This window comes from Microtus pennsylvanicus, chromosome 2 (genome assembly GCF_037038515.1).
Source record: "Microtus pennsylvanicus isolate mMicPen1 chromosome 2, mMicPen1.hap1, whole genome shotgun sequence".
Lineage (NCBI taxonomy): Eukaryota > Metazoa > Chordata > Mammalia > Rodentia > Cricetidae > Microtus > Microtus pennsylvanicus.
In genome coordinates, this window is record NC_134580.1 from 90,338,983 (window position 1) to 90,355,746 (window position 16,764).

General features: G+C 35.2%; 1 protein-coding gene across 1 annotated transcript; it reads right to left on the reverse strand.

The window, feature by feature from the left end:
• Positions 1-6,770: 6,770 nt before the first annotated feature.
• Positions 6,771-7,700, reverse strand: LOC142845010 (olfactory receptor 4K15-like). The gene has a single exon (XM_075963775.1). It carries the CDS (start codon positions 7,698-7,700, stop codon positions 6,771-6,773), a length of 930 nt encoding a protein of 309 aa, XP_075819890.1.
• Positions 7,701-16,764: the final 9,064 nt, after the last annotated feature.

The following is a 16,764-nucleotide window of genomic DNA, read 5'->3' on the forward strand; positions in this document are numbered from 1 at the left end:
CTTCCCAGGTGGATCTATATATGTTTTCCTTAGGGTTCACCTTGTTATTTAGCTTCTACAGGATCATGAACTATAGGCTCAATAGTCTTTGTTTATAGCAAGTATCCACTTATGAGTGAGTACATACCATGCTCATCATTTTGGGTTTGGGTTACCTCAATCACGATGGTGTTTTCTAGTTTCATGCATATTTTCTTATGATGAGGGACATCTAGGTTGTTTTCAGGTTCTGGCAATTACAAATAATGTTGCTATGAACATAGCTGAACAAATGCCTTTGTAGTGTGATTGAGCATCTTTTGGGAATATACCCAAGAGTGGTATTGTTGGATCCTGAAGTAGGTTGATTTCCAATTTTCTGAGAGATTGCCATACTGATTTCCAAAGTGGTTGTACAAGTTTGCATTCCCACCGGCAACTGATGAGTATTCCTTACTCATCATCCTCTCCAGCATAAGCTATCATTGGTGTATTTGACCTTAGCCATTCTGACAGGTGTAAAATTGTATCTGAAAGTTGTTTTTATTTGCATTTCCCAGATGGCTAAGGATGTTGAACATTTCCTCAAGTGTCTTTTCTTAAATTTAAGAAGACATATGATATATTTTCAGTGAAACAACCTTAATTTTATAGCTAAGGAAACATTATTTCTGTAAATGAAATATATGCATTTCTTATATTTATACTCAAAGTAATGTTAATTAGTTATTTTTTATTTCAATTGTCAAATTTTTCTCCATGTCATATTTTCTTAAGTGTTTTCTCCTTTTCCTTCTTTATTTATTTATTTGATATTTATACATATGTCTATCTAAAAATAAAGGTTGTCAATTTGCTGATAATTTTTGTGTTATCTATAATCTTTTAGAAATTTGACCAATATTGTATGCAGTTTTGATAAAATTGCATAATATTTTAATGTATAATACCTACCATCGATCAAAGTAAATTAATATAACATGAATTACTTAAATTTTTGTTGATTTTTACATTAATAATTAAAAATAAAGAAATATTGGGAAATTATTTAATCAGGTTGCCTTGAATAGAAGTTTTAAATTTTCAACTTCTGATTACAAGTGAAATGTTAAATACAAAAGTTAAATGAAAGACTTTTGGGGCTATGTATTGATAGTATTTTGTTAAATAGACATGATTCAAAATCATGGAACTGTGTTTGCAATAATGCACCAAAATTTCAGTTATTAACTTCCAAATTACAGTATTTGCCACCCCAATTAAGACAAAGGAGGGATAGTATATGTAGTGAGATAATCTAAACAAATATGGAAATTCTATAATAGTTACATATGGAAATCTGTATTTTATAATGTATTTGATGCCCCAAAACAGAAAAAATCAAGCCATAGTAATAAAGATATCTCGGAGTTTTGAAATTTTTGCTTCCCAGGGGTCTACTCCATGAATTAATATCAAAATTCCTAAAAAGTATGGGGAATAAAAGAAAATGGACATGAAATTTAAAATAGTTCATAGAGTTGTTAAACAAAAATCAGGATATATGTCTAGTTTAGAATGTGTTACAACCTTGTAATATTTAAACAATGATAATTTTACTTGAATACAAAGGAACCTAAATTAGAATGTTTTTCAAAACATTTCAAATTTTGTATCTAATAGGAAACCTAATGTATTAAAAGTCCCTTTATCTACTAATTCATCTTGCCAACCTAAGATAGTGGGAATTAAATTAATTTAATTTACCTATATGTATAAAATAAGAAACTCTGTATTCTTATAGTTTTCCTGTGAGATTAATACAACATTTTCTGTCAAAATATTTAGTTGTTCATATTCTTCCAACAAGTACCAATAAGCAGATTTTTTTATTCACAACCTCCTTTACATTCTAACATTCCCAAAGTCATTAAATTTTGTTTCAGAGAGTAAAAGATGAAGACAAACCCTTAAACTGAGAATCTTCTGTAAAGCAAAGGACACTGTCATTAAGACAAAAAGGCAACCTACTGATTGGGAAAAGATCTTCACCAACCCCTCATCAGACAAAGGTCTGATCTCCAAAATATATAATGAACTCAAGAAACTAGACTTTAAGCAGGGCGGTGGTGGCACACGCCTTTAATCCCAGCACTTGAGAGGCAGAGACAGGAGGATCTCTGTGCATTCGAGACCAGCCTTGTCTAGAGAGCTAGTTCCAGGACAGGCTCTAAAACCACAGAGAAGCCCTGTCTCAAAAAACCAAAAAAAAAATAACCTAGACTTTAAAATTCTAATTAAACCAATTAAAAAATGGGGCACTGAACTGAACAGAGAATTCTCAACAGAAGAAGTTCAAATGGCCAAAAGATACTTCAGGTCATGCTCAACCTCCTTAGCGATCAGGGAAATGCAAGTCAAAACAACTCTGAGATACCACTTACACCTGTCAAAATGGCTAAAATCAAAACACCAATGATAGACTTTGCTGGAGGGGATGTGGAGTAAGGGGAACACTCATCCATTGCTGGTGGGGACGCACACTTGTGAAACCACTTTGGAAATCAGTGTGGCAGTTTCTCAGGAAATGTGGGATCAACCTACCCCAGGATCCAGCAATACCACTCTTAGGAATATACCCAAGAAATGTCCTATCATACTACAAAAACATTTGTTCAAATATTTTCATAGCAGCATTATTTGTAACAGCCAGAACCTGGAAACAACCTAGATGCCCCTAAATGGAAGAATGGATAAAGTGTGTAATATATACATATTAGACTACTACTCAGCGGTGAAAAAAACAATGACATCTTGAATTTTGCATGCAAATGGATGGAAATAGAAAATACTATCCTGAGTGAGGTAACCCAGACCCCAAAAGATGAATATGGTATATACTCACTCATAAGTGGATTCTAGCCATAACTAAAGGACATTGAGCCTATAATTCATGATGCTAGAGAAGCTAAGTAAGAAGGTAAACCCAAAGAAAAACATATAGTTATCCTCCTGGATATTGGAAGCAGACAAGATTGGCAGGCAAAAATTGGGAGCTTGGGGGTGGGGGTGGGGTGAATGTAAGGGGAGATGGGAGAAGGGGAGGAAAGGGAGAGTTTGGGGGATTGAGATGGTTGGGTTGAAGGAAGGGTGGATTTGGGAGCAGGGAAATATATATCTTAAATAAGGGAGCCATTTTAGGGTTGGCAAGAGACTGCAATCTAGAGGAGTTCGCAGGTGTCCATGGAGATGTCCCCAGCTTGTTCTTTGGGCAGCTTGGGAGAGGGTGCCTGAACTGGCCCTATCCTATAGCCACACTGATGAATATCTTGCATATAACCACAGAACCTTCATCTGGCCATAGATGGAGATAGAGATAGAGATTCACATTGAAGCACTGGACTGAGCTCCCAAGGTCCAAATGAGGAGCAAAAGGTGGGAGAACATGGGCAAGGAAATCAGGACTGAGAGGGGTGCACCCACCCACTGAGATGGTGGGACTGATCTAATGGGAGCTCACCAAGGCCAGCTGGACTGGGACTGATGGAGCATGTGATCAAACCAGACTCTCTGAACACGGCTGACAATGAGGGCTGACTGATAAACCAAGACAACGTCACTGGGTTTTGATTCTAATGCATGTACTGGCTTTGTGGGAGCCTAGTCTGTTTGGATGCTCACCTTGCTAGACCTGGATGGAGGGGGTAGGACCTTGGATTTCCCCCATTGCTATGAACCCTGACTGCTCCTTGGACTGGAGAAGGAGGGGAAGAGGGAGGGAAATTGTAGGAGGGGAGGAAGTGGAAAATTTTAATAAAAAATATAAAGTGTCCAGTGTGGTCAATACTCCAGGAGTGCTGGTGGAGACTTTTCAGTGATGCTAGCAATAAGGCTGATAGTAAGATGGGAGAAAAGGAAGGGCTTATGGCACTTTAGGAGAGATATAGATCACAGAATTAACATATTTCATACTTTGACATGGACTATCTAAGGATCATCACTTCACAAACTGAACAGACTCCAGTCTGGATTTATTTGGGTTCCTTTTTTGAAAATTACCAGTTTGTTACTCTGTTATAATCATTACACATAACTGCCTTCTTGTATTAGGAAAGGAAGCTTCTTAATGCAAGATAAAATTTATGACCCACAAGAGATTGGATTTGTTTTCATCTGATATAGATCTAGGTTTTCTAATCCTCAAATCTGGAATATTTAAAATATGCCTATGTAACTAATATTTGGTATACATAGATTAAAAATAACTTCAAATTTCACTCTCATTTTCTTAGTTAACTTTCTATTGCTATGACAACACACCATAATGTAAGAAACTTATTTTAAAAGCATTTAATTTGAAGCTCATTGTCCAAGACAGTTATAGTCCAAGGCCATCATGTCAGGGAGCACAGTACCATGCAGGCAGGTAGACAGTCAGATATTACTCTGGAACAGTAAATAAAAGGTCATATTTTATTCATATCCATGAAGCAGAGGGAGAAAGAGAGAGGGTGAGGGAAAGAGAAAGGAGAAGGAGATCTGTGTGTTTACTGGGAACGGTGTGGGCTTTTGAAAGTTCATTGCCCACCACCAAAGGACGCACATTCTATTACCAAGTCATTCTTAACACATCTCAAACCATTCAATCAAAACAAATGCAAAACAGTCATTTAAATACATGAGTTTATGGATGTCATTCTTAATAAACAATCATATTTCATGCTCTGACCCACAGATTGTATCCATATCATAATTCAAATGCATTGGATTCAACCTCAAAAGTCCTTGTTATCTTTTACAGTTTCAACAAGTTTAAAATTGTAAGCTCTTCTAAACTCAAGACAGTCTTTTATTTGTATTATTCTCTAATATCAGGATGAGGTAGGTCTATTCCCAATTTTCTAAGAAACCACCATATTGATTTCCAAAGATGCTATACAAGTTTACATATCCAACAGGAGTGGAGGAGTCTTCCCCTTGCTCTACATCCTCACAAGTATGAGCTGTCACTTATGTGTTTGATTATAGGCTTTTTGACAGGTGTAAGATGTAATTTCAAAGTTTTTTTTGATTTGCATTTCCCTGAGTGCTAAGAATGTTGAAGATTTCTTTAAACATTTTTCAGCCATTTTGGTTTCCTCTCTTCAGAATTATTGGTTTATTTCCATTGTACAGTTTTGGCTTCTTTGTCAAAAATCAGGTGTTCATAGGTGTGCGGATTACTGTCAGGGTTTTCTATTCGATTTCATTGGTTCATCTTTCTGTTGTGGGAGACAGTTGTGTAGCCTGTTCTATTTGTGGGGCCCCTGGAAGTGTGACCAGGATCTATCCCTGATGCAAGAGCTGGCATTTTAGAACCCATTCCTTATTGTGTATACCTTTCCCATTCTTGATGCATGGGGGGAGGAGGTCGTTCCTGACTCAACTGAATGTTCCAATTTTTGTTGATTTGGGAGGGCTTACTCTTTCTGAGAAGTGGAAGGTGAATGGGTTGGGAGTAGGTAGGCCACAAGGTAAAAGCAAAAAGCCAAAACATAATTATAGAAAAGGAGTAGTGTGCATGTGACTGGGGAAGTGGGTAATAGTAGTGGGAGAGAAGAGTTCAGGAACATTAGTCAGATGAGGTCAGCTTATTGCAGATATTAGTAAAGGACAAATTTCACTAGGGAAAAATTGTAACTATAAATGTTACCTTGTTAAATCTATAAAAATAGCTGAGATAATATTTTAGGAAAAATACACAAAAACTTGCAAGTATATTCTCCATATGCCAAGATGCATAAACACACATGAGACTTGCTTATCTCTAATATGTTTTCAGTAAAGCATGATGCAGGTATTTGCATGTTTTATTAGTTTATGTTATGGGAAAATATTTAACTCATTAGGATACACATATAGATTGATTGCAACCATAATCATGAAATATTAGGACAGAATATTCAGAGAATTATCACTTATACCTTTTTTTAGAATTGCACTAGATGTCAAACTGTTATAAATGTGTATGCATATAGTTTTATAAGCAAATGCCTAACATTACCAAATGGCAACTAACATGATTAATCTATACACATATGTGTAAATATATGTACCTACATTTACACATAATACATTATATTCAAAAGCATATAATTTTACCTCACTGAACTACTTTCATAATGTAAAGTAAAATCAAGTTCATAAAAGGAATTTTTGGACCAAGGAATGTATATTCTAATATTATAAACACTGCCATTTTAGTTATAGAAAAAAGGGGATAAATGACTTCATTTGATTAGGTACAATTGGAAAAATGGCAGAGATTAGGTCAATGCAAGGCAACTAGCATGATTAGATTTGTAAATCACTTTCATTTCTAAGACTATGTAGACCTTGACATAACTTCAGTATCTCCTGTAATGATGTTAGAGTTAGGATTGGAACTTTGAAGAATAATTTAAGAATGATTTAATGAGAACTTTGTAAATAATAATTTAGTTAAAATGATATGCACATTGTTGCAACAATTTGAAATGATTAAAAGATTGCAGTGATTATTATTTTTTGATCATTATTTGTATAACAATATCATCATCTAATCTTCAGAGACAAATACAATGTAGATATTACTCGTTCTAAGTGGTAAAAGTCTAAGTGTTAGACTTCTGAATATAATTTCATAGTAGTTATTTTCATAGCCATATATTCTTACAGTGAATGCCATGCTAAAAGAAGTAATATATGCAGCTTTGTGGTCAAAATACAGCTAAAATATTATGCACACAATTAATTTTCTTCTGAGAAGAGGTGTCTAAAAATTAACCCCAAATTTACCTGTGATTTTTCAGCTTAATTATGGCATTTTTAATATCATTATTTCTCAATGTATAGATTGCTGGATTCAGGAGAGGTGTGATGATTGTATAAAACACAGCAAGAAACTTATCCACCCATGTGATGCTGACTGGCCACAGATAGATGAAAATGCAGGGTCCAAAGAATAGCACAACTACTATGATATGGGAGGTGCAGGTAGAGAGTGCCTTTGATGAGCCTTTTGATGAGCCATCTTTAGAATGAAGCCGAACAGTCAATAGAATGTAAGTGTAAGATATCAGCAAGAGAAGGAAACAAGTTGTTGCTAAAACACCACTGTCAGCATTTATCAAGATTCCCAGAGTATCAGTATTCATGCAGGCTAATTTCAACACCAAAGGAATATCACAGAAAAAGCTGTCTATCACTTTAGGTCCACAGAAAGGTAGCTCCAAAATCAGGATCAGTTGACTAGTGGCGTGCACGAATACAATGAACCATGATATTAAAACAAGCCAGATGCACTTCTGTCTGTCCATGATGCTGGTGTAGTGAAGTGGCCTGCAGATGGCCACATAGCGGTCATAGGCCATTGTTACAAGAAGAACCATCTCACCCCCTGCAAAGAAATGCACGCAGAGGATCTGGCTCATGCAGCCCCAGAAAGAAATGGTTTTATTTTTTTTTAGGAGGTCTGTTATCAGTTTGGGTGTATTTACTGATGAAAGGCAGAAGTCAATAAATGAGAGATTGGCTAACAGAAAGTACATGGGAGAATGGAGATGGTGATCAGTGATGATTAAAATCACAACAAAGAGGTTGCCTACCACAGTCATCAGGTAAAGGATGGAAAATGGCAGCAGGAGGAAGATCTGTAGTTCTCTTGATTTAGAAAGTCCCTGAAAAATAAACTCAGACACTAGAGTCTGGTTTGCTTCTCCCATTTAGTACACTGTGCTCCAATGGATGTGAGAGGAAGAGCATAACAAAGAATCCCTGAAACGGAAACACTACCTTTGATTCTGAGTAATGTAAGAGACATATAAATTATATCTGCACATTATGACCAGTCAAATTTTTAATAAATGTTTCTCTCTTTTGTAGATTGTGTATAATCAGGGAAGGTTTTTAAACATAGAATGGTGTGTCAAAATCTTTGTACATCTAAAAGACAATATTTATAGGCATCGATATGAGTATATTGTTCAAAACTATCAGTTACACATATTCTCTTTGCATCTTTTCAAGCTTTAATCTGCTTGTATGAATGGAATAAGAAATGATTTTTAAATGAGTATTAGAGAAATAGCTATAATCCATTTACTTGTTTATCATATTACAAAAGGACAATGATTACAAAATTCGCAGGCAAAAATATACTCTTGACTTTGTATGAATGCACATAATTAAAACTATTTACTATAAAATGTGAGAATTTTTTTCATCAAATATATTATGTAGACAGTTACTAAAGATATATTGTTAACATTAAGCTTTGTCTTGATTTTTGACTTACCCATTAGAGTATATCTGTGAGCAATAATACATTCAGAGGCTTGGGGGACTTTACTTATTGTCCTATTTTGACCTTCTTTCAATTCTATGTGGTGAGATGTCATATGGTATTCTGAATAATTAATAAATGAAAGCTAATTTTCATGCTTCTCTATACTTTTGTCTCCTTCCTTCTTTTCTTATATGAAATATCATTTTTAGATAACATATTAATTGGTGAGTTAGCAGTGAACTATTATTATTCAAACTGTCAGCATTCTCATCTCCTTACCACTATTTTTTAGCTGCTTCTCTACTTTATTGACTATAGAAAATAGATATCAAAATTCTAAGATAATAAGATAATTTTAGAGTAATGTAAATGTCCTTTTAACATAATGCTTTTTCAACAGAGTCTTGTAACTTGTCAGGCAACATAAGAGTTTAGTTAGAGTGAATATATAAAACTACTTATAATTTCCAGAAGTCTCAAATGTTATTGGAAAGGTAAACTTATGTGATGTTTTTGGAAAATTGAACAATAAAAATAAAATGGATCATTCCCTGAAAATAATTAGTGATACAAAAGTGCTGCTATACAGGAAAACCTTTTAAAATAAGTATGTGTGAGAAAAATGACAGTAAACAATCACTTTGAGATATACTTACACTACAGCAATCATGTAATCAACCTGGTCTCCCCAAGTTGATTACGATCCATCTAAATGCTGGTTAAATCTGACACTGTGCCACATAGCAACAATGTGGTTTCTGCTGTGACCAATGTTGGCAAGAATTTCACCTTAGTGTGGTTTTTATATACACTGACAAAATCATGTTAGCATTGGAAACATTCCTGTTCTGTATTTTAAATTGGTCCAAGTCCTTGGGGATCAAGGATGAGAAATGACTTGCATTAATTCCCCAATTTCAACAGTATGCTCCAGTTAAAATTGTAAAAATATAAGCTACAAAGTTTAAATGAAGTAAAATATATGTTGTTTTATTAGGGATCGAGAAACAAAACTCTTGTATATTGCTGTTGCTGTACACAGTGATAACTGAGGAAAGAGTTTACAAAGAGTTAACAGAAAACTAATCTAAGCATAATATCAAATCATTTGAGATATATATTAAGTGAAATTCACATATCAAAGAATGCTGTATTTCCATGTTCTTTTATGTACTTTATATGTATATGTATATATATATATATACATATATACATATATCATACATTATCTACTGAAGCTTCTAGGGAAAGATGAACCAACAGAGAAACATAGTTCTGTATCATACATATATATGTATATATGAGATACCTGCATAAAAGCATGTGCATGTGGACAAGAGAATGAACACAAAGACATATATTATTATTTATATTGTGTTATTAAAAAGCACAACACTATTATTTATGGCAATGTAGATGAATGCTAAAGATATTTTTCATAGAAGAATAAGTGTTGCATAGTTTTCTCAGGTGTGTGAGAAATTTAAAACAATGAATCTCAGAAGCAGAGAGTACAATAGTGGTTTATAAAGACTAGAGAAGGAAGAAAAGGAGGCATACAGCAAGCACATAATTATTTTACTTGAATCAATTTCTGTGGATTTGTTTCACCATATAATGACAGTGGCTAATTAAGACCAGTATAAAGTAGACTTTGATAGGACTAGGTAGATGAATCAGTGACCAAAGTGCGTTCTCATCCAACAGGAGAAGTTGAATTCAAATGTCAGAAAAGACACATATTGTCAACATTCCTATGGCAAAATGAGCATTGGAAACAGAGGAATCTTGAGAAGCTAGGTCTGCTATCTGACGATACACAGGCAGACCCTGTCTCAAGTAAGTTGGAAGTTAAGAACTAATCCCCAGTGTTGTCCTCTGTTTTTCCCATATGTGCAGCATGGAATATAATCCCTCTCTCTCAACAATGAAAAACAAAGCAAAAGAAAACAGAAAATGAAAACCTAGCAAAGGAAGTATAATTTTACATGGAACTGTAGCTGTGAAAACACATCGTTGTATACATTAAATGCATGGTTATCAAGTATCAGTTGTCCCTGAGCAATGTTGTAATGTTTAACAAGGCTGTTAAATAAAAAAAAAATGTGTTATTGTCATTTCTATAGAAGGATATGATGCTCTTATTTTAGACTTATATCTTTCATATCATGAAATTATATATGTAGATGTTATATCTGCACACACAGTAATTATTTGTTATGTTCATTTGGAAGTGGCACCCACATCACCATTGGCACACTGCCATTCTCCTTTTGACTGAAGAGTCCATGTAAACTTTTACTTCCTTTGGCTCAGAGGAATATTGTGATGTCACATCATGCTCAGAACTTCTTTTAGTTCAGTTTAGAAAATCAAGTTTAATGGAAAAACTTACTATGGTTGCTTCTCTAAGTGATTAGGGGGCACTTTCTAACATATATTAAATAAATAACCTATTAATACAGATGAATACAACAAAGAGCCCAATATGACATGAATATATATATATATACATATATAGCAGATATTTCTGTATGTGTTAATACAACATACATGTTATAAACTGAATAATATGGTTCAGTGACATGCCACACAGGGAACATCACTTGTTGCCAAACCTGACAACCTGAGTTATTTCATTAGACTTAACTGGGTCTCACATGGTAGAGGAAGAAGCCTGACTCCATCACATTTTATTTTAATCTCTACACCATACGTTGTTGCATGGATATAGGCAAACATACACACATTCATGGGTACATGCACAAAAATTAATATAATAATATTTGGGGAATGGAAATTTCAACTTGTCTGTAGGTTTACAGCTGTGCATATACATTTATACAATTGTAATGACATCTGAAAATACTATCGGAGTCATTTATTTTCTCTTAGACTTTTGATACTTTATGATCAACCCACACCACATCTAAGGCTCAGGAAAACAATCTTCTTTTAGTTTATATAATTTATTTATTTTTAAATCCATTTATTATATATGCTTAAGTAGAACGCTACTATGTTTTGGTATAAATACATTTTTGAAAATTGTATATCAGTACTTTATATAGACACTGTGTGTGCAATAAAAACATCTAAAATCTCTTCAGCTCATCATCATTAAATATCAATCTATTAACTGCAGTTTTAATTCAGGACATTAATTTTCTAGAATTATTAGCCACATGTAATTATGAACTTATATATCTTCTATTTTCTTTCTGATCCACTATTAATGACTACAGTTCTACTATTTTCCTGTTTATTCAATTTTTAAAATTTTTGGCTTCTCAGTCAACCCCCATTGTCCGCCACGTTCAGAGAGTCCGGTTTGATCCCATGCTTTTTCATTCACAGTCCAGCTGGCCTTGGTGAGATCCCATTAGATCAGCCCCACTGTCTCAGTGGGTGGGTGCACCTCTCGCGGTCCTGACTTCTTTGCTCATGTTCTCCCTCCTTCTGCTCCTCATTTGGACCTTGGGAGCTCAGTCTGGTGCTCCAATATGGGTCTCTGTCTCTATCTCCATCCATCGCCAGATGCAGGTTCTATGGTGATATGCAAGATATTCATTAGTGTGGCTATAGGATAAGGCCATTTCAGGCTCCCTCTTGTCAGCTGCCCAAGGAACTAGCTGGGGATATCTCCATGGACCCCTGGGAACCCCTCTAGAGTCAAGTCTCTTGCCAACCCTAAAATGGCTCCCTTAATTAAGATATATACTTCCCTGCTCCCATATCCACCCTTCCTCCATCCCAACCATCCCATTTCCCCAAGCTCTCCCCATCTTCCCCTTCTCACTTTTCTCACCCTATCTCCCCTTACCCCATCCCACCCCCACCCCTAAGTTCCCAATTTTTGCCTGGCAATCTTGTCTACTTCCAATATCCAGAAGGATAACTATATGTTTTTCTTTGGATTCACCTTAATTCTTCTGTGTGTGCATTTGTGGGAATACTCGTGGATGTTAGCTCAAAACTTATGGGAGTTGTAATACTTCCTTGACTATGTGGGTTATTGGATAATTAACTCAGGTCCTCTGGTTTGACAAGAAGCTGATTTACTCCCTGAGCTATCGCACTGGGCTCTCTTGTGACTGTGAAAACACACATTTTATAAAAGTAATATCACTAAGATAATTGTTAAAATTTAAAAAAAAAATATCCTTAGAAAATATACAGGCAATAAGAGGTCATTTTCCAGTTCAATTATACACTTAATGAAGGGTCCTTCAGATATTCTGTTGTTAGATTATGACTGAGCAGATGGGGGCAAACTGTATGTAGATTTAAAATCCCTTATAAAATAATGCTGAGAAAGAATGAGGAAGAGGTCAGAAAAATCCAAGAACAGTGAAAAGTAATCATGTAGGCCTGGCATATTCAACAATGAACCCAAAGCTGCCTACCATGGGTGCCAAACAGTAAAATAGTTAATAGCCAATCAAAGAACAAAGAGTACCTATAGACTACTACATATCCTTGTTGAGCTTTGGGCTACTGAAGATTCTGGGAGACTGTCGGGCATTTTATTCAGTTGTGACCCACTGATGTGATCATAGTGTCATGGGGATAGCTACAAACGTAGGACCCACATATTCTATGGATCATTGCAGTGTATAACAAATGAAACAAAAAATATATAAATGTAGAAAGGTACTCCCACGGTTGTGTGACTTGCAAAGGGAGTAATGAGAATGGGAAGGAAATAAGAGGTTTGGGACTGTATCAGATGTAATAAGTTTATTGCAGATTTTGTCAAAGAATGTATTTAATTAAAAATATAGTGAGAGCATCCAAACAGGCTAGACTCCCACAAAGCCAGTTCATGTATTAGGATCGAAACCTAGTGCCATTGTCCTTGGCTTCTCATCAGCCTTCATTGTCCGCCATGTTCAGAAAGTTCGGTTTCATCCCATGCTTATTCAGTCCCAGTCGCGCTGGCTTTGGTGAGCTCCCAATAGATCAGTTCCACTGTCACAGTGGGTGGGTGCACCCCTCGTGGTCCTGACTTCCTTGCTCATGTTCTCCCTCCTTCTGCTCCTCATTTGGAGCTTAAGAGCTCAGTCTGGTGCTCCTATTTGGGTCTCTGTCTCTATCTCAATCTATCGCCAGATGAAGATTCTAAGGTGATATGCTAGCCTGTTTGGATGCTCACCCTCCTGGACCTGAATAGAAGTGGGAGGACCTTGGACTTCCCACAGGGCAGGGAATCTGGACTGCTCTTCATCCTTGAGAGGGAGGGGGATTGGAGTGGGGGGAGGGGGAGAGGGGAAGGGGAGTGAGGGGAGGGGCAATGTGTAGGAGGAGGGGGAGGGAAATGGGAAATGGGGAGGAGGCGGAAATTTTTTTTCAACAACTAAAAAAATAAACAAAAAAAATAAAGAAAAGAAAAATAATATGGTGAGAGAATTGTTGAGAGTCAAATCTGTAAACACACTAGGGATAATTTCTTCTGAAAAAAATGCCAGAATCTGCATGTATGTACATATCAAGGTCTGTTGCCAGACATGAGCAAGGCTTATCCGTAATCATATGATCTCAGAAAAACATGATATACAAGTTTGTATGCTTTACTGAGATATTTGTATTATGAAAATCTCTTTAACTTATTAAAACAAACATACAAGTTGATTTTAGCCATAACCTCATGAAATGTTGGCATGATGTTCAAGGAGTTCAAATTTTCATATCTGTTTATAAATGAGCTAGACCAGTCAGGAGGCGGTGGTGCATGGCTTTAATCACCACATACAGAGACAGAGGAAGGCAAATTTTTGTGAGTCTGAGACCAGCCTGGTCTACAAGAGCTAGTTCTGGACAGGCTCTGAAGCTACAGAGAAACTCCGTCTCACAAAAACAAAAGGAAGAAAGACTGAAAGAAAGAAAGGAAAACAGAAACAAAGAAAGAAGAAAGGTACTAGACTTCAACCCTTGTAAACAAGTATACATATAGTTTATGCAGCAAATAATACACTATACTAGATCACATATAATATGAAATATTATGAATATGATATTATCAAGAACATATGTTTACTTAACTGGCCTTAATAATTATGTTATTTCATTATATAAAATCATGATCATGCAAAGAATTTGTGAACTGAGGAAAGTACATTCAAATAGTATAAAAGGTTGTCCTTTCAGTTATGGATAAAATATAAAAAAAATCTGAATTTATATGAATAGTAAAGGCTTGAAAACTGACAGAGATTATATCAATATAAGGTAACTAACTTTATGATGTGATATGTTTAGCATTTTTATTTCTACGTGGCTGCAGTCTCAACAGATATCTTCAATGTCTGCTGTTGCAAACGTAGAATTAGAATTCACATATAATGCCACATATTATTTTTTATTCTAGCTTGCCATAGGCCAAAGAAGATTATTAATTAATCAATAGTAATAAAAATATTCACAATATACATAAGAGAATTCCACATGCACTCCCCTTTTCTGTCTATATAAAACGGAAAGTTTTAACTTTAAAATAGTAAAATTACATATAACAAAATGGGTATCAAGCAATAATTATAGTATCTTTTTGTGAGTCTAAAGTTTTATTTCCAATTTATCTTTTATCTCAACTAAGGAAAACTATAACTATCTGTCCTCACCTCCATCAAAGACCAGAAGGTTATAATATTACCTAAATCAACAGGAAGTGCATTGTAAGCAACTTGCTAAATTCTAGAATTGACAGACACATCATGCTGCCTGGACAGAAGAATTCTTCTGTAAAATAGGGGTATCCATCTTCAGCCTATAGGCCCATAGTATCTGGCAGACTTTTCCATGAAGTAGAAAATTGGAAAGATTGTTCAGTCACGTTCTTCTGTCTTCTAGAGAATGTCCAACAGTTTCTTTTGTGAAGCTGGAAACCTGAAGGGCGATCTTACCTTCTTTAGGCAAGTTCAGCAGTCATTTTTCAGTGGGTTCTGCATATTCAATTTATATAGCATACTGTCGCTAAGCAGTTCAGGCAAGAGCAGTTTTGCCCAAATGACTAACTAGCCTTCTAACAGTGAAGGCAAATTCCTTAACAAGTTTCTTTAATGCCTATCAACCTCTAAAGTATTGGCATTGCCCAAAGCACACATATGTCACTTTCAAGAAAAGTCTAAGTTCTTAAAAAATTTTAAATGTCATATTCTGTAGGTCTTTAAAGTGGTGAAGATTATTTATCTAACTGAAATATACCTCTACATATTTAGAAAATCAAACTAGTGTGACCACAAGTTTAACTACTATAAACTGGAGAGGATGTGGTGTAAAGGGAACACTCCTTCACCTTTGGTGGGAGTGCAAACTGATACAGTCCCTTTAGATATAAGTATGGGAAATTCTCAGAAAATTAGGAAAGAACTTACCTCAAGATACAGCAATACCACATTTGGGTATATGCCGAAAGAATGCTCAATTATATCACAAAGACTTGTTCTCAGCTATGTTCATAGCAGAATTGATTGTCACGGTCAGAACCTGGAATCAACCTAAATGTCCCTCGGCTGAAGAATGGATAAGGAAAATGTAGGACATTTACACAATGGAGTACTACACAGCAGAAAAAAATGAGACTTTTAAATCTGTGGGCACATGAATGCATCTAGAAAACATCACAATGTGTAAGGTAACCTAGACCTAGAAAGAGAATTATCATATGTACTTACTGATAAGTGGCTTTTAGACAAGAAACAAAGAAAAACCAGCCTACAATTCATAATCCAGAGAACCTAAAAAACAGTGAGGACCCTAAGAGAAGATATACTTTGATCTAAACTACATGAAAGATAGAAAGAGATAAGATCTCCTGAGTAAATTGGAAGCATGGGGACCAAGGGAGAGGGTAGAAGGTGATGGGAGATAAAAAAAGGAGCAGAGAAAATATATTACTCAATAAAACAATAAAACATGTAATATATAGCTTAAAAAGAAATATAGATTAATACATACTGATAAAATAATGCAATATTTTAAAATATAGTAAGATTGATAAATAATTCAAAGTGGATTTTTTGTTGTTGTTTTTTTTATAGACAGAGTTTCTCGGTAGCTTTGGAGCCTTTCCTAGAACTAGCTCTTGTAGACCAGGTTGGCCTTGAACTCACAGATGTCCACCAGCCTCTGCCTCCTGAGTGCTTAAATTAAAGACATGCACCACCACAGCTGGGCTTAAAGAGGATTTTGTTACTAAAATTCTAAGCAAAGTGACTTGCACCAATTTTGGAACACAGATGATGTGTAATAACATGTGACCATTATTTTGCAGCATTATTATTATTGTCTACTCTTAAATACATGTTTTATGCAGAGCTATTACTCATTCTAGTGGTAAAACTGTAATTAGTACAATTTTGAATTTAATTTTTTAATGGCTATTTTCATAACCATATACTAATTATATTATATAAATTCCAGAAAAAAAGTTGTTCGTATAAAATGGAGTGAACACCATAAATTTTCTGATAAAATAAGATGTGTAAAGCTTATTCCAGCAC